The sequence below is a fragment of the Cannabis sativa genome, chromosome 5 (assembly GCF_029168945.1).
Source record: "Cannabis sativa cultivar Pink pepper isolate KNU-18-1 chromosome 5, ASM2916894v1, whole genome shotgun sequence".
Lineage (NCBI taxonomy): Eukaryota > Viridiplantae > Streptophyta > Magnoliopsida > Rosales > Cannabaceae > Cannabis > Cannabis sativa.
The window spans coordinates 2201105-2219224 of record NC_083605.1 but is presented as its reverse complement, the minus strand read 5'-3'; the positions used below and the strand labels follow the sequence as shown (position 1 = coordinate 2219224).

Genomic DNA, 18120 nt, shown 5'->3' with positions numbered 1-18120 from the left:
ATATACTTAAAAATAAAAGAATATTCTGTTAAATTTAACGATTAGGTTTGATCTCCCGTTAAAAATAAACCCAATAATTAAACTCAAAAAATTAAACAATCTTTAATCTCTTTTTAAATTAAAAAAAATCATCTTAGTCACATATCTCTCTAACAAACCTATCTTGGGAGAATATTAATATTTTTTTATTTTTTTTTAAAAAGAAAAATCTTTATATATTAAAGTTAACCTCACGTTATCTAATGTTTTCTCTGGATAAGCATAGGAAGCAGAAATACCACTTCTATTGCAGATATACCACTTCTGTCATTGACCCACTTTTTAGCTTTATAAATGGAGATGTTTATATAATATTAACACTTTACAGAATATTTATAAATATAAACTTACATTACAATGCTATGTTAAAAAAAGAACTAAATAGAATAATCTAATACTCCAATAATAAATTTATTTACAATTTTATAATTACACTAATATTATTTTTAATACATTATTAAATAATATTTAAAATATAAATATTTAATTTTTTCAAACAAAAAATTTGTAATCTTTAAAAATAAAATACATTCAAAATCTTAAAAAGACCAAAATCTTAAATAAAACTAGCAATACGTGGCTCGGCACGTACATTCACCTAGTATATATATATATATACATTGAATCTGATAATTGTGAATATAAGTGAACAACTAAGGAGAAAAGTAAAAACAAAAATCAAATCTTTATTACTATAGATTAAAAGTTATCTTTAGTATTTTCATCGAGTCTTTTTTAAGTTCATTTCATTTTGACCAATTAACATGATTCTTTCTAACTAGAAGAACTACCCCCTCAAATCCTCCTCAAGATCTCATGACGGTAGGTCCCAATAATTGTGTTCCTCCCAATACTAAAAGTCCCATCCGACTAATACACTATTAATTTAGCCAATCAGATTAATCATGTTGATCCCGCCATTCCTCCAAAACTGAAACAACCCACAAGATCTCGTAGCCAAAGAATATAGAATTTATTGGGTAATTTATTAGGATTACTTGTTTATATCAAATCTTATATTTGGACTAATAATTATACATACATGGAATGAAATGATCATCCTCCTTATTGTCATAATTTGAGGTAAGTATGGATAAGTTTATAATTATTTTTTTTATATATAATTATTAATGAAATATAATTCAACCACCATATAAATACAATAAAAATTTGTTTGTAAGGTAACAAACAATGAAAAAAATCCCTAAATAGGGGATAGTTTCTCAATTTGTATTTAATGTATTGTATTAATAAAAATACATATTTCCTATTTATAACTACTAAAAATTCAAAATAAAATCTAAAAATAAAAATTTATATAACAATGTGTTATCATTCAATGATATCTACTTAATCATCGAGAAGAATATTAACAATGACAAGGTGTTGTTTTCTTATTCCAACTTCTTCCCACCGAAGACCGACGAAGGAGTGGACAACCTCTTCGAGAGGATGTAGAGAATGGTTGCCCACGACCCCTCTTTCTGCGACATTACATGACTTTCGAGAACTGTTTCACCTTTTATAAGCTCTTTTTTAGCTTTTAGAATGAAAAATGTTCGAATAAAAGATAAGCAGAAGCTTAGCCAAACGATAATTTTCAGGTGCAACATATCTGAGCTAGGTATGGTGACTACTTTGGTGTGGCCGTCTCCAGTTATCCCGAGGCTCATCCGGATGAGATTGACCTTGATGGCGTGGCTTCACCGAAAGCATACCAAAATGATCTTATTTACTTGAAGAGAAAATGTGGGTGTCAAATTGAAATTACTTGTCCCATCTTTCTTGGAATTATGCCCATTAAGGATAATAATGAAGTTGTGAGAGCATTATGGAATTCACCATGGAACTGAAATGTGAAAGAAGATTTTAGCCAATGGCATAGAACATTGCATCTTTACACTCTTAACATGGAGATATCAACAATGGCCATACTAACAGTTAATTCTTAATACTAGGTAAGCAAAGCAATTAAAAACATAACATGATAACAAATCATCTTTATCATAAAACTAAAAAGAACACAACCACTAGTAACTAGTTACTTGTAAACCAACTCCACAATAACATAACATAACATGAGTTTGTTTGCTATGTTATGTAATGTGTTGTGTTCAATTGATTCAAGCATTGACATGACATGTTGTTTCTTACTAATTAATTGGTTTTGCAGATGGAGAATAAGTAATTCTCATGCCCCTCATGAGAATCGGGTGTAATTACAATATATAATTACTAAAAACTTTTTATTATTTTGCCAAATAAGAAATCCGAAATTCATAAGTAATTACCACAATATATCTAAACACACACACGGTATTTTAAAATACAGTGTAATTACACAATTACTTCCAAACGCACCTTAAGAATATTGAGGTGTCTCGAGTCTTGTTGGAGTAAGAATCACAAAGTTAAACATCATTAGAATTTACTACAACACCCACCGACGATGGAAATACGAACCTTCCATACATAATACGGATTCATCTTTGTTGGAGCAGAGCAAACCACATGTCTGATTCTTTGAGCTACTCCTCTTAGTCTCAGTCTCTTCGGATTCATCTGTCAATTATTCCAATTAGTGTCAAATTCATTCGTATTTTATAAACAGAAGCAACACCACATCTATCTGTTTCCAAAAACACATCTCAGCAATAAATATGATCTGTTAAGATTACCAGTGTTGATATTACAAATCCCACAAGCTTCTCATTTGGTTCTGCATACACAACAAGACTGGTTTGGAGTTCACGTTCCCATGGCTGCCAGAAACCTTTTATTAAACTTTTGTTGTAGCTGTGTTATCAACAACAACTAACATTTCAGTACTCAAAATCAGATTCTTCTCAAACATTGTCCAACTCTGTGCGATCGATTCACAAGACTTGTTGTTGATAATAGAAATCTGCAATAGTTTAATAAATTAATAGAGAAATAATATGTTACTATAGAATTAGTTTAGAAAAGTGGCCAACATTTCATACCAAGGATACAAGTATCTGGATAATCATGGATTTGGTCATATCTCTTTGGTCTGAAAATGGTACAAACCGAAATTGAAATAAGACATTTCATAAAGGAAAATGTATCTACAAACAGTCAAACAAAGCTCTTCAAAAAACAAAATATCAACTTTTAATTGAAGTTATTCCAAGGATTTATACCTCAAAGACAGTTTAGAGATTAGTAAGTTGAGCAAACGTTCTCACATTCGGGTCGCAGCCACTAACTATCATTTTCTTGTAAACAGCATAGGCATGGTCTGGATTCCCAGACGTGCTGTAAGCTCGAATTAGAGCATTGTAGGTGAAAACATCGGGTTTAAGACCCTTCACCTGAAGTTCTTCATAAACACTCACTGCTTCATCCACCATTCCCGCAATCCCAAGATTGAGGATTAGTTTGTTGTATGTACAAAGATCGGGAAAAATTCCTCGTCTCTGCATTTCATTGTACAGACATAAAGCTTCTTCTACTCTTCCTGATCTTCCTAGTGCCTCAATCAATAGCTCATAACAAACCGAATTAAGACTAAGTCCAGTCTGCTTTAGTTCCTCAAAGTAATACAAAGCATCATCAAATTTTCCCGAAACACACAGAGAATTCACAAGAATCGTGTAACTCTTCAAGTCGGGTCTTATTCCTTCTTTAACCATTCTTTTAAACAACCTTCGAACAGTTTCCACATCTCCGGTCTTCCCAAAACCGTTCATAAGAATATTGAAAGTTGCACAGCTCGGTTTGCATCTATATCTTCCCATCTCCTTGAAGAAAAGCATTGCTTCTTCATGTCTTCCTGACTTAAAAAGTCCATCAATTAGTGGACCGTACGTACAAGAGGACGGGGCAAAATCATGACCTACATGATCGTAGTAGAAATCGATAGCCTCATCAACATTATTGAATTTCACTAAACTTGAAATGAGTATATTATACGTGACAGTGTTAGGCTTGCTTCCCCTACTACACATCTCTTCATGTAATTCGAAGAGTTTATTGATTTTACAAGCCAAGGAAACTGGCACCTCAACATTGTTACAAAGGCGATTTGTGTTCGGGGGACAACCGTGCTCTACCATATCCACAAATATTTGAATCAATTTGTGGACTTGGCCTTCTTTCATTAAACCAACAAGTAATGTGTTGAAGATATCAACCGAAGGAACAAGTTTCATATCTCTCAATCCGTAAAACATTTGCCATGCTTCCTCTACTCGGTCATTCTTGATAAGCATATCGATTAAAGAATTAGCTACGAATAAATTAGGCTCACACCGTTGTTTCACCATCTCGGAATGTAACTCAATGGCTTCATCAACTCTCCCTAACTTTCCATAGCATTGCATCATTATGTTGTAAGTAACTGAATCAGGAGAAAGCCCACTAAGTTTGATCCCATCAAAAAATTCTTTTGCTTCTTCAACTCTTCCTGTTTCAGCAAGACTATATAAAGAAGCATTACAAGCCACAATATTCGGAACAATGCCTTTACTTTTCATCTGCTCAAAGGTCTCAATAGCTTTTACAGAATCACCAGACTTACCATAATAGTCAATGAAAATGGTGTATGTATAAGCAGTAGTCATGACACCCATAGATTCCATACTACCGAAAAGTTTTAGAGCCTCATCCAGTCTACTCGCCCTTAACAGTCCCCCGATCAAGGCATTGTAACTATGAGGACTAGGTGAGATCCCTCTCTCCTTCATCACACCAAAAGTATCAAATGCTTTGTCAACATTTCCCGCTTTGCATAAAGCATCAATAAGAACGTTGAAAGTAACTGCGTCGGGAGCAAAACCATCAGCTTCCATTTCATCCCAAATTTCTATCAGAGTTTCCAATTCTCCACAGTCACTTAACTTGTCCAACAAAGTAGTGTAAGTTATAAGATCGGGTTTATGACTGCTAGCTTTCATCTTTACAAACAACGCCTTTGCTTCATCGAGTTTTCCTGCATTACACAGAGCATCAATGAGAACGGTATAAGTAATAACATTAGGCTCGCATCCCTCTTCATCCATTTTCTTCAATACACCAAAAGCCTCATCAATTTTCCCAGCTCTTCCAAGAGCTCTAATGCATATGTTAAATGTATACATATTAGGCCTCAATCCCAAATGTTCCATCTCTTCTAACAAACACATTACAGTTTGAGTATCCCTTCTCTTTCCAAACGCTACCATAAGCGCTGAATAAATCTTCAACCCCGGCTTCATCCCTTTCATCACCATTTTGTTATAAATCTCCAAAGCCTCTTTACAAAACCCCGATTGAAGAAGCAAATAGATCAACCCATCATACGAATAAGCATTCAAAACGAACCCCGCCTTTCTCATCTTCTCAAGCGCAATTGGTGCTTGTTGAATTCCACCCTTTAAGTAAAGACCTTTGAAAACAACAAGATAAGTGTTCAAAGTTCGATGAACCTTGTTCTTCTGCATAAAATCGAAAACAACAGTCATATCCTTCACCCTCTTATGAATCATCAAAACTTCAAGCATGTAATTACATGTTTCAGTGGTGTGAACAACATAAGGTAACCCAGCAACATCCATGAAATATGAAAAAGCTGAATTTGGGTCTGTTGTAGACTTAAGAACCCTTATAACCTCTTTTGAAGATTTCCCAACTTTCTTCTTTTCTTCAATTTGGATTTTCATAACAAACCCACATAATAAACTCATTTGTTTGCTCCTCATCTTCAACCTATTTCCCAAGTACCCATATGTACAAAACTGTAAATTTCTAAAGTCTCTTCCCTTAGATGACTCACTAAAAGCACAACCACAACTGAAACTACTACTAACACAATACATACTCCAAGAACAACAAAACCTATTAACAAAAAAACCCATCAAAAGAATTAGCAATCAAATTAAAATTTAGGTCATTAGAAATTGTGTTCAAGAACAAAAACAAAGAAAAAATTACATTTTTGGGAGGGCACATTATAATAGCAGCATTGAATTTCAAACCCAAGAGAATATCACAAACAATTAACCTGAAGATTTCATTTTCCAAACAAAAGATAAAACATTGCAAAATTGGGAATTTGGGAGCAAAAAAGAAGAGTCTTTGGTGCCATTAAACAAGCTGTAAAGCTCTCATCAAACTCACTTTAGTTTATTAAACAAAATACTGGAAAGCAATAGAGAATTTGACATACCCATGTAAAAAAACAAAACAAAATTGATAGCTCTAATGAATTTTCTCAACCAAACAGAAGAAGAAGAAGATAATTTATTAAAAAATAGTAAAATGAAAAATGAAAAGCTGCAAACAAAACCAACAGAAAGGAAATTGAAATGAAATAATAATGGGAAAAAGGGTGTGATTTTGGGTGGGTTTTTAGAGAGAAAGAGATTTGAGTGTGATAAAAATTCATTCTTGAGAGTAGAAAACAAGCACAAGGGGTTGTCATTAAGGGTTCTTACAGATGCAAGGTGTAATCCTCTGGGACTTTTCACGGTCTCGGCGGTTGGAGAAGAAGAGCTACACTCACTCTGTACTCTATCTACTCTGTAATGTAGTTAATAGAGGTTGAAGAAAGGTTTTTAGTTTGGGATTCTATTATTATTATTATTTTGGTAGTTTTCAAAAAATAATGATAATAAATGGCTAAAAAAAAATTAATATTTATTTTTAATGCCATAAGTATTAATATTTATAAAATTATAATTGTATTTTTAATTTTGTAAATATAAATTTTTTTATTATCTTAAACATGTCACATATAAAATCTTTATTAGATCTAAATAAAAAATATACTGTATCGATTACTTTCAAATATTCTTTTAATAAAGAGCCTTATTATCCTGTAATAAAAGCTAGATACCCTATATTTTGAATAATACTTATTTAGTATCTTATATTTTAAATTCATACATATATAGTACCTTAAATTTGAATTTTTTTGATAAAATTTTATCAATACAATTAAACAGATTAAAATTTTATGAATTCTAAATTCAAATTTAATTATTTTTTTTTTGAATAAAAAAGAGATTTATTAATTAATAAACTCGTTCAAAATAATAGAACGCACTCTAGAAGAACAATCCTCCAACTAAAGCACACAACCTATAGAGAAACAAGAGTCTCTTGCCAAGCAATGAGCCAACTTGTTTGCAGATCGTTTAACAAAACATAACTCAACAAAAGATAAAGCCAAAAGTAAATTCCTAACATCTTGAACAATAAGACCAAACTGTGAGGACATAAAAATATTACTTTGGATTGTTTGGACACACACCAAACTATCCGTTTCTAACACTACATTGTCCTATGGATGAGTTGCAATCCAACTCAAAGCTTCTTTGATGCCTATGATCTCAGCAATTTCGGGTTGGACATACCCAACCTTTCCCTTCTTGAAAGCTTCTACCATGGTTCCATGGTTCCGCCCCTCTTGTTCAAATTTAATTATTTAATTATATATAATTGAGAACTGTTTGGTTAAATTGATAAAATTGTGTTGAATAATTTTTTTACTTTAGAGTACCAAATATTTACAATTTGAATATAGGTACCAATTAAGTATTATTAAAAATACAGGGTACCAAATATGTTTTTCATAAAAACGGAAGTACAAAATAAGTATATTCTCTTTAATAAATTCAAAACAAAGTCTGTACTGACAAAATTAAAAGAAAATTACAGTTTTACAAACATGTGCTACTTATACCGCTAAAAATAACCATTATATTTATGACGCTTACAAACTTAACATTTTGGGTACTTATGCTGCTATTTACTAAAAAAAATATATTATTATTTTAGTAATTGTATATAACAAAAAATTGTTTGAAAAATATATATTATTATTTTTGAATAATTTAGATTCTATTATAATATTATTTTTAGGACAATTATAATTTTTTTGTGCTTATGAACTTTTAAATTATTAATTTTTTTCAAAAAATTATTAAGACTGTATGTGTGACATAGATGAAAATTTTGAGCTACAATTTAGTATAGTGGTGGGCTTACGATTTAAAGTGAGGAATGACAAAATGCTCTTTATGGAATTGAACCATTGGCCTCTATTGTATATGTAATATAATTTAATCATTACACTAAAATTAATATTATGTCTATAAATATCTTTTTTATTACAAATATATCTCGTAATTAACTAAATTGTATATACATTTTTTTTCCAATTTTTTTAAGAGACGATTGTCTCGTCTCGCCTTCATATGGGTTTGCCCCTGATTTAGTATGTAAATAATCGTCACGTTAAATTTAATGTAAAATCAAATAGAATTGAATGAATTTTTTTGAATCCAAACGTATGATTTAGTACACAAAAAAAAAAAAAATCCTAATTAGAAATATTTCAAAACTATAAAAATGATGTCTCAATAAAATTATTTGGAGTGGAGGTTTTTTATGTAGGAAAAAATTAAATCACCCAAAATCATATCTATTTATAACAATCCTTTTTTTAATTCTGTAACTATAAAAAGGATCCTTAAAAAAACTATAAAAAGGTTTGGTTTGGTGACAAAAATTCTAGTTTATTTTATTACATTTAAACTCTTATTAACGACAACCAAGAGTTTAATACAAATAAATAAGAAAAGATATATAATCATCGATCTAAGCTAAATCACCATCCACCCTAAGTGCATGCACAACTAATTCATGAGAAATGAACATGAACTAGGGATGCCTTAGGAAAACTGGAAAGCAAAGTAGCAAAAAAACTATCATTAAGACTAAAGCTTCTGCTCGAATGACTAAGAAGTAACCAATGAGTTCAGATCTTCTGCAATATGTGAACTTTTAGTGTTTTGAAGTATAGACAAACAACCTACAAAAAAACCAAAAAAGATAAATAAAGTAAGAAATCAACTTATATAAAAAAATAAACCAAATTTAAAAATAAAAATTTCAACATATAAATACTTATAGAGCAATTAAAATATGAAGAAAACTTATCTAATGATCTTCACTGATCTTCCAATAATCTTTAATGTCTCTACAAATTTATACACTTAAAAAATATATAACACAAAAAAACATAACACAATGAAAATACACTAACAAACTGAGAAAATGTAAGAACATAATATAACTCTTCTTTATATACAATAAATAAATAAATAAAATAAAATAAAATATGGTGAAAAATATAGTTTTTTTTTTTTTTTAAAAAATAATAATAAATAAATAAATAAATAAATAAATATTGTTAAGAAGTAATATTATAAGAAAAATAAAACAGTTAAAAATATAATTCAATAGATATGATATTAAAATTAACATTATGAGTAAATTAAAATGAGTAAAATATTAAAACAATAATTCTTATACTACAAATAGTAGAATTTTAAAAGAAGTCGTTACAAAAATAATGTATATAAATAATATTTTATTTTGGGGAAAAAAATTAATTTAAAAAATTTGATAAAAAAAAATAAATAAAAAATAAATAAATAAATAATTAAATTACCCTTATTTTAAATAAAATCTTTTTTTTTTTTTGAGAAAATTTTAAATAAAATCTTAAAACATTTATTTAAGTAGTAATAATAATAATAATAATAATAAGAATAATAATAGAAAACAGTTACAAAATGCCAAGTCGCCGTCACCCAAGAAAAACGGACTCCCACTTCAGCCACTAATCATGTGCGCAACCAGCAATGGCAACCGACGACAAACCTAAACCACCATGACACTGCCGACAACTGCACAGAGCTTGGGCTTCAGCGATGAGAGCTTCAGGATTCATCGACACCATCGGCACCCAAACCATTCCGTCCATTCAGACGGAGAACAAGAAACCCACCACAACATCTCCTCTTCCTGATTCTTATTCCCATTCCACTCGCCACCACGAAACAACATCGACCGTAACTCATCTACAGAAATCCCATGACCGCCGATCCGAGCCAACCCACATTCCTTAGCCGAATCTCGAATTCGATCAGCATTGCCGTCATGGAGAACGAGGACATATGCAACATGACCACGATTCCAGAAGAACCAGACTCAACTCGGACCAACTCAGTCTCTTCTTCCTTCAAAACATCTTCACCAGAATTAGAAGGCGGTAAACCGAACTCATCATCAGAAGCTTCTAAAAGATAACCCAGATCCGGTTGAGACTCGCCAGATTCCGACGCCAGATCTACAACCGGCGCCGGAGTTGGGGTAACGGAACAAGAAGGAGCGGAAATCTCTTCCTCTAAGCTTTTCCTCTAAGCTGCTTAAATTCTAGTTTATTTTATTAAATTTAAATTTTTATGTAAAAATTTTAAGCAACAAAAAATACTTATGTAATTCATAATTAGTGTAATAATCTCAATTGTTACACATTTTATACACAATTAATGAGTTAGTAAACAAATTAATATTATAACAAAATAACTATATAAAAAATTTATATAGAAACTTAATAAGTGCAATTAAACAAACTACACAATAATTTTTGACCCAAAGACATTACATGGATACATGAAAACTTTTTATCTTGTAATTTTTCGTTTATTCCTCGTTTGTGTAATTTGCGGCACATAATGTGGCTAAATGGGCGTTTGCCCAGAACTTAACAGGTATTGTGAATCCGTCCGCCATTCCTGCTGAACTCCTTTATAATGACCATGAAGTCTAATTTTCTCTTTTATTTAATCACTCGTATTTAAAAAAAAAAAAGTTAAATATAACAAAATGAACTACCTATCAATTTTAACCTCAAATTCTACTACTAATTTATATACATATTTCTATTTATTTTTATTTTTTTTTTTTAAAAAAAACTTTTAATTAGTGGCTAGAAGGTAAAGAGGTGACGTGGCAAATGCAACTCCATCATAAGTAAAAACAAGCCAATAAAGACTCTATCTGTATCTTAGTAGCTATGCAATCATGTCCACACTTTCAAAACCCAAAATTTACACTTAAAACTCTTTCTTCTTCTTTTTCTTTCTATACCAAACAATGTCTTCCTCAGCCATAGTTGCAGCAAGCTCATCTTCTTCATACACACCCACTTTCAACAGACACAACAACATCAAAACCCCACCAAAGATCCAATCTTTATCATTTGGGGTTGTTCAAAAAACCATTTCCCATGTCTTCACACTCAAAAACTCCAAGAGGGGTATTTCAGTAAAATCACCAAGACAACTCACATGTAAGGCTGCTGAGGTTTCAGTTGCAGAGGAATCTTCATCTTCAGGTGGGAGAGGAGAGAATTGGATCCCTGTGGTTCCACTCTCTGCTCTGCCTAAAGGAGAGAGAAGAGTGATTATTCAAGATGGAGAGACCATTCTTCTTTTGTGGTATAAAAATCAGTTGTTTGCTATTGAAAATAGGTCTCCTGCTGAGGGTGCTTATAGTGAAGGTTTACTTAATGCCAAGCTTACTCAGGTTAGTAATTAATTTACCAAAATGCCCCTCATAGACACCGCTAATTATAATTAAGTATCGGGTCTTACATCTGTTTTGATAGTAACTATAAAGTCTAAGTTAATCCCACCATATAATTAAATCTTATGTTTAAGTAATTTGTAGTGTTTATATTAAACTTAATAATTAGATAAATGTTATGTTTAATGTGATTTACTAAACAAAATTATAAGCCTAAGTTAAATGTTGTAGTTTGATTTTGATGCAGTGGTAAAATTTCTTTTCATTTTTCAAGTAATTATTTACCCAACTACCAATAGGCACCACTAATTATAATTAAGTATATGGTCTTAAATACTAATAGGCATTACTAACTATAATTAAGTATTTGGAATCATATTTATTCTAATAATAATTATAATAGAATATCACTAACCATTCTCGAAACATCACATAGTGATAGTACCATCTGTTGGTGTTTAATTTAGAGCCTAAGTTAACTGTAGTTAGCTTATTTAATAGTGTGTTAAAATTTGTGTCGAATTTGGTACATATTGTGTTGATCTAGTACACAATTAAGGCAACTCTTTTATTTGGTTCTTCAATACACTTTCTTTAAGAGCATTGCTATTAGGCACTAGTGGTGCCTAGCACCATCTCGACATGTCACGTTGCGATTGGTTAGCGATACTCCCTAAAAGCTATTATATTAAATTATATGAGATCCGATACTTAGTTGGACCAATAACAATATTGACACATAAGAGGGTGTTAGGCACTACTGGTGCCCTTTAACATTTCTCTTTCTTTAATTGTCATTATTTCTTTGAAAAATATATTTCATTATTAATTATCAAAGTGATAATATTTTTTTATGTCAGTTTACATCTTAATTTGTTATTGTGTATTAGAGTACAATTACAAAAGGTGTTGTATCAACATTTACTAATTTTTTATGTCAAAATTTTCACTTTTTTTACATTTTCCACTCTGTAAAGAGAAGAATTAAGTTACCAATACTCCTGATACTAGCTCGCCTTAGCTCAAATCTGACCCTATCTTGTATATGTATTTAAATATTGTACTTTTGTTGTTGTTGTTGTTGTTTTAAAAGGATGGATGTATAGTTTGCCCATCAACTGAGAGCACATTCGATCTTCGAACCGGAGAAGTGAAGGAATGGTACCCGAAAAACCCAGTTCTAAGAGTTCTAACACCAGTCTTGAGGAACTTGTATATTTATCCATTGAAAACTGATGAAGAAAATATATATATTAGTATCAGTGGTGGCATTGTAAAACCTGATGAAGTCTCTGCTGAAATTGTGTTTAGTGGTAAAGCTCAGCCTGGTGTTACTGCTTCTGATGTCAATGTTGAAGAGGTAAAAAAACACTCACTTCACTTGGATTTTCACTCTGTTTTTACTATACCTAATTCTTCAACACGACATGTTTATTTTTTCGGTATTTTTTCACACAAAATATGCACCAAAACGCGACATTATAATTCAACGAATCATATTTAGTTAAGGCGAACAAGCAATGTTACATTACTCGGTGTAATATTTTAGTATGCACATATCATTACTCTTTAAATATTTTCGATGATTTATTTACATGATTTACTTTTAGTAACGAGTAGTCAATTACTGGGCCGACCCTGAAACTAATTACACTTTAGGTAGCAATAAAATTATTTGGTCCTTGTGGGTGGGCTTTAGGCCCGCGCCTACTCTGTCTTAGCTCAAGTCCAATTTTGATCAATCGATGAGAAAATACTTATTTTTATTGCTTTTAGAGTAACGATACATGCACATAAAATATGTACCAAAACACTACATCGAGTCATATGACCGATCACTAAACATATTTTTGATACAGGTAAGAATGGTGGTTGATGAGAGTTCAGGAGGGTTTGGTTTCACTGGGAAGAATGAGATTATAAATGGAAAGGCAGCTGTAATTGGGTTCTTGCTATTGTTAGATTTTGAGCTATTAACTGGTAAAGGTATTCTTAAAGGCACAGGCTTTTTGGACTTTATTTATTCTATTTCAAATGCTTTGCAATAGATATAAAATAGATATATAGATTAATCAATATCATATTCCTCTGTAACCAAATGAAGATCTTTCTTTTGTTTTGTTGAGTTTTACTCACTTTATGTATTAATCTTTTTTTAATGTAATTTCTTGTGTAGAAATTAAGATGATTATCTTATATTGTTTCTTCTTCTTTCTTGTTCTTAATTATATATAATTTTGTACTAAATTATGATACAATATACATGTGTACACTTTTGCAAGTAATGAACATATAATCATATTTTTTTTTCTTTGTTTAAATATTTATATTCTCTTTATGACTTTTTAAATTTAGTTGTTTTTGCAACTGAGGTAATCCAGGGTGAGAATTATAGAAATTTGTATAATTAAAATAATGAAATTGTTAACTATTACATATTTGATATTTGCTGAACCAAATTCATAAATTGGCTTTGATAATAAAAATTAAAATTTCCAGAAAATTTAAACAAAATGATAATTCAAATTCTTTGAGAGTAAAGTAACAAGTTACCAAGTAGTAGCCTACTATTATCAAGACTGTCACAAGTAACATATTTATAATCAATTTGATATGTTTTTAACTTGTAACCATGATCTTTTTTTAGAGTAATTGGTAGAGAAACACTCTTATGTGTTAATTTTTATACTCAATTTTTTTTGAGCAAAATTTTCTTAAGTTTAATTGTTTTTTTTGCGAATTTGAAACCTCAGTTAAATATCACTGTTAAAATAGCAACTGTTAAAATAGCAACTGAATGACAACTATGTACATTTGTGTATATGTTAAAGTAAAACTTCAAAATCAATACAATAATTTAGTTTAATATTTAATGATGATAATCAACGGACACCTTAAATTTATAAAGAAAAATAAACATAAAGGAATTTTGAAAAAAAATAAATAAAAGGCTAAATATAAAAAATCAAAACATAAAAAAGTTTCATCGCAAATAATTTTTTTTATATATATAAACGAATTATACGAATAGTGGATCAACTGAATTCATTTATCAATAATTTAGATTTGAGTTTTAATTTTCACCAAGATTGATGAACAAATTAGTTTCAAATTTGTCATATGTTTGAATCTCAGACACAAACGCGATCCATAAACATGAATTATTACCTCTACATGTGACAACTCAATCATCAAAGTGTAAAAGCATTCTTGTTGAGAAAAATGATATGAAAAGTATGGTACGTTTGTTCTTAATTTAATACAACAATTAATCATCTTAGATTAATGAAATATTGATTTTTTTTTTTTTGTTTAGCATAATATATACATATTATTGTTGTCTTATTGAAGGCCATACAAAAGCAATGCTGCAACACCACCAACACCAACAAGCAAGCCTATAATGACACCAATGGGAGGCAATCCACCACCAATAGCCTTACCTGTGTTCACATCATAACGTGCAAACCTCTTTTTGGGTGCTCTACATTGAGGGCATACATATCCATCAGCCTGCACCCATGCAACAATTTCCATTCATCAAATTTTAACCCATAATAAAAAGGGTATTTACGGTATAAAATATCTAATGATTTCGGGTTTACACACTTATAAACTTAACATTACGTCTTTCATGTTCCCGTTACTACCAGCTTCGTTAAATTCTATTAAAATTGACTAAGTTAACGTATATCAACATATGAGTGATCCATCTCGTATTTTCAATAGAAAAAACCTATTCATATTAAGTATTTTTGTTGTGTTACCTGTTCTTCGAAAGGTTTTTGTAATGTGTATATGAATCCACAATCAAGGCAAATGTGAGTAGCTCTAGCCTGCAATGCAACACTATAAGTACATTAGGGAAAAAGAACATTTGGTAGATTTCGGTTGATTGATTGTATAATCATCATAAATATAAATATGTAACCATTATAAATTTCGTATTCATACCTTTTGCGTCTCGGTTAATTTCCTACCGAAACGAGGAGGAGCCGGGCGCTTCGGTAATCGTTTAACATCTACATCAGCACCACCTCTACATCAAAAGAAAACCAAACATAATATTAAAATGTCAATATTTCCTAAGCAACATTATTTTGTTAATCCACCTAAAGTTTAAGTAACTAGTAACTAGTTACTAACTATCTAATTCTAGTTACTTACTTATAACTGACTTGTTTGTTACTAAAGTTACTGATCTCTATAAATAGTAGCAGTCCTATTGATTACATTCAATCTAAGAGAGAAATTCTTTGAGACTAAGAAATTTTGGGTGTACTTAGGGTCGACCCTAGGCATAGGTGGGCTAGGTTCGCACCTAGAGCCCATTCATTTTAGGAGTCCAAATAAAAAAAAAATACTTTCTAAAAAATATACATATTTTTTTTGAATAATTTTTAAAAATATCATTTATCTTTATAGTAAGGGCTCAATTTTTTTGTTTTTTTTTGCTTATGGGTCATTTCAACTTAGGGTCGACCCTAGGGGTACGCGGGCATAGACCAAGTTCAGATTGATCATAGTGAATTTCGATGATTAGGATATAGAACCAAAATTTGGTTCCAAACCATGATAAAAATCTAGTGATATCTTTCTATTTTTCGGCATTTTTCATTACCATTCTCTACAATTCATTACAAGTTACTACTAATCTTTGTTGTTTTGTTTATAATTTCAAGACTTTGTATTGTAAAAGGGAAATAAAATAAAAAACAAACCTGTTAACAACAAAGTAGACAGAGTCAGGTTTAGCTTGAATAGCTGTTTTAGTAAAACCAAGCTTGTCTGCTGGCCATAATTCATCTCCAAAGAAACTACTTGTATATAACACTTGGTCCCCTGCTTTTAGCCCTGCTTTTGCTGCATTTCCACCTCCTTCAACTGCCTAATAAGTCATCTAATTGTAACTATGTCATGACATTAAAGAAAAGGGTATATACGATTTTGAACTCTGTGACTTCCAAAAGTTACCGACTGAATCATTTATTTTGTCAAATAAAAATATTAGACCATATATTTTTAAAAATGTTACTAAATAGTAACATGGGTTAATCTTTTATCAAAAGAAAACTTAATAATATTTCGATTTAGAGGTGTTATAAAAACAATGATTACATTTTCTGCAATTGTTGGTTATGTTAAATTCAGGGTACTATTTTTGAAAATACATTGTTTAATTTATCATTTAACAAAATATAAGGTTTAATCTGTAACTTTTGCAAAACGCATAAAATGAAATAAAAAGAAAAATAAGAAATTATGCTTACTGTGATGACAACACCACCACCTTGTTTTTGACCCAAAGTGAGGCCTAAAGGCTTGTCAACTTCAACCTCAATGGACTTAGCAGCACCAGCTGTTCTTGCTGTGACATTAAGACCTCTTCTTGAGCCAACAACATTACTCTTGTTGTTATTGTTATCATTTTTAATGAAGAAATTAGCAACACCCCTTTTGGCTTCTATGAGTGATAAGCCTTGGAAACTTGTTTTCTAGACCAATTAAAAAAAAATGAGAAAATCAATTAGGAAGAATAAGAGTTATTGAATGTGTAATAATCTATGAGATACTTGAAAATGATATAAAAGTAATGAGAGTGTTTTTATAAAAAAAAAAGGCTAATTAGGATTTTTGTCTCCTGAACTTTAACATTTACCAAATCATGTCCCTGAACTTTTAAGGTCATTGAAAATGCCCCCTGAACTATTGAGATTGTTAAATTTAAGGACTTTTTTCTAATTTTAGTAAAAAAGTCTAACATGGATGAAAGTTCAGGGGGCATAATTGAAAGTCTGGGGAACATGGTTTAGTACATAAACGAAATAGTAAAATTGAATAAAATTAGACAAAAGTCCTTAAATCCAACAATCTCAATAGTTCAGGGGCATTTTCAATGGCCTTAAAAGTTCAGGGGCATGATTTGGTACATGTTAAAGTTCAGGGGTCAAAAATCCTAATTAGCCAAAAAAAAATAGTCATTAAAAAAAAATTTATTAGCAAAATAATCATGTTTAGTCGCACAAACAATCAAAAGTTACAATCTGCAATTATAAAATGACTAGTATTTGATTATTTTGCTAATTTAATATATTTTTTTACAAGCCTCTAGACTTGGACGAATAACAACTTAAGAGAATGTTGCAACTAGAATAATGGTTGTTACAACAAGAAACTGGTTTTGTAGACCAACCAAAAGATGACAAAATCAATTTTTGGTGAAAAAATTTTATTACGAAAAGATATAAAAAAAAATAGTAGTTATTAAGAAAAAATTTATTAGCAAAATAATCGTATTTGATTGTAAATTAGACTATGCAAATTAATATAGTCATAAATTGACAATAAACAATACCAACTTAACAGAATTAACTGAATATAACAAATTGTAACTAATGTAACAATAATTAATTATTACCTGGATGAAATTGGGAATATTTGATGGTGACTTTGGATGAGTTTTTTTGATGGAGTGCCTATTGTTGTTGAAGGTACATGATGAAGAGGATGATGAGCCAGTTGTAACTACAGCTGAGGAAGACATTGTTTTAGTTTAAGTTTTATGAAAATAAGAAGAAGAAGAAGAAGAAGAAGAAGAAAATGAAGTAAGAGTTAGAGAAGTGTTTAGACAGTGTGTGTGGATATGATTGGATTTGGATAGTGGAAATACATAGTATGGACTCACTTTAGCCACATCAC

General features: G+C 30.5%; 4 protein-coding genes across 10 annotated transcripts; 1 reads left to right on the top strand and 3 right to left on the bottom strand.

Moving 5' to 3' along the window:
- Positions 1 to 1258: 1258 nt before the first annotated feature.
- LOC115716674 (pentatricopeptide repeat-containing protein At4g31850, chloroplastic) lies at positions 1259 to 6620 on the bottom strand. Of its 7 annotated transcripts, none has more exons than XR_009687759.1 (6): positions 6477 to 6620; positions 3204 to 5877; positions 2992 to 3073; positions 2718 to 2923; positions 2401 to 2601; positions 1259 to 1888 (listed from the first exon to the last, which is right to left on the bottom strand). XR_009687759.1 is itself a non-coding variant. In XM_061115214.1 (2 exons), exon 2 carries the CDS (start codon positions 5856 to 5858, stop codon positions 3216 to 3218), a length of 2643 nt encoding a protein of 880 aa, XP_060971197.1. In that variant the 5' UTR covers positions 5859 to 5877; positions 6477 to 6620; the 3' UTR covers positions 3155 to 3215. The 7 variants fall into 7 exon arrangements, 1 of the variants encoding a protein (XP_060971197.1); XR_009687757.1 differs by having other exon boundaries at positions 2718 to 2944; positions 3024 to 3073; XR_009687760.1 differs by having other exon boundaries at positions 2503 to 2601; positions 2718 to 2944; positions 3024 to 3073.
- A 3178-nt stretch (positions 6621 to 9798) lies between these two features.
- LOC133038049 (uncharacterized) lies at positions 9799 to 10626 on the bottom strand. Its single transcript, XM_061116033.1, has 2 exons — positions 10591 to 10626; positions 9799 to 10250 (listed from the first exon to the last, which is right to left on the bottom strand). Exons 1-2 carry the CDS (start codon positions 10624 to 10626, stop codon positions 9912 to 9914), a joined length of 375 nt encoding a protein of 124 aa, XP_060972016.1. The 3' UTR covers positions 9799 to 9911.
- A 221-nt stretch (positions 10627 to 10847) lies between these two features.
- Positions 10848 to 13729, top strand: LOC115717164 (uncharacterized). The gene is made up of 3 exons (XM_030646116.2): positions 10848 to 11421; positions 12515 to 12781; positions 13281 to 13729. The coding sequence occupies exons 1-3, from the start codon at positions 10990 to 10992 to the stop codon at positions 13467 to 13469; spliced, it is 888 nt and encodes a 295-aa protein (XP_030501976.2). The 5' UTR covers positions 10848 to 10989; the 3' UTR covers positions 13470 to 13729.
- Positions 13730 to 14522: 793 nt separating this feature from the next.
- LOC115717275 (uncharacterized) lies at positions 14523 to 18120 on the bottom strand. The gene is made up of 6 exons (XM_030646243.2): positions 17840 to 18120; positions 16692 to 16916; positions 16143 to 16309; positions 15376 to 15460; positions 15189 to 15257; positions 14523 to 14934 (listed from the first exon to the last, which is right to left on the bottom strand). The coding sequence occupies exons 1-6, from the start codon at positions 17963 to 17965 to the stop codon at positions 14764 to 14766; spliced, it is 843 nt and encodes a 280-aa protein (XP_030502103.2). The 5' UTR covers positions 17966 to 18120; the 3' UTR covers positions 14523 to 14763.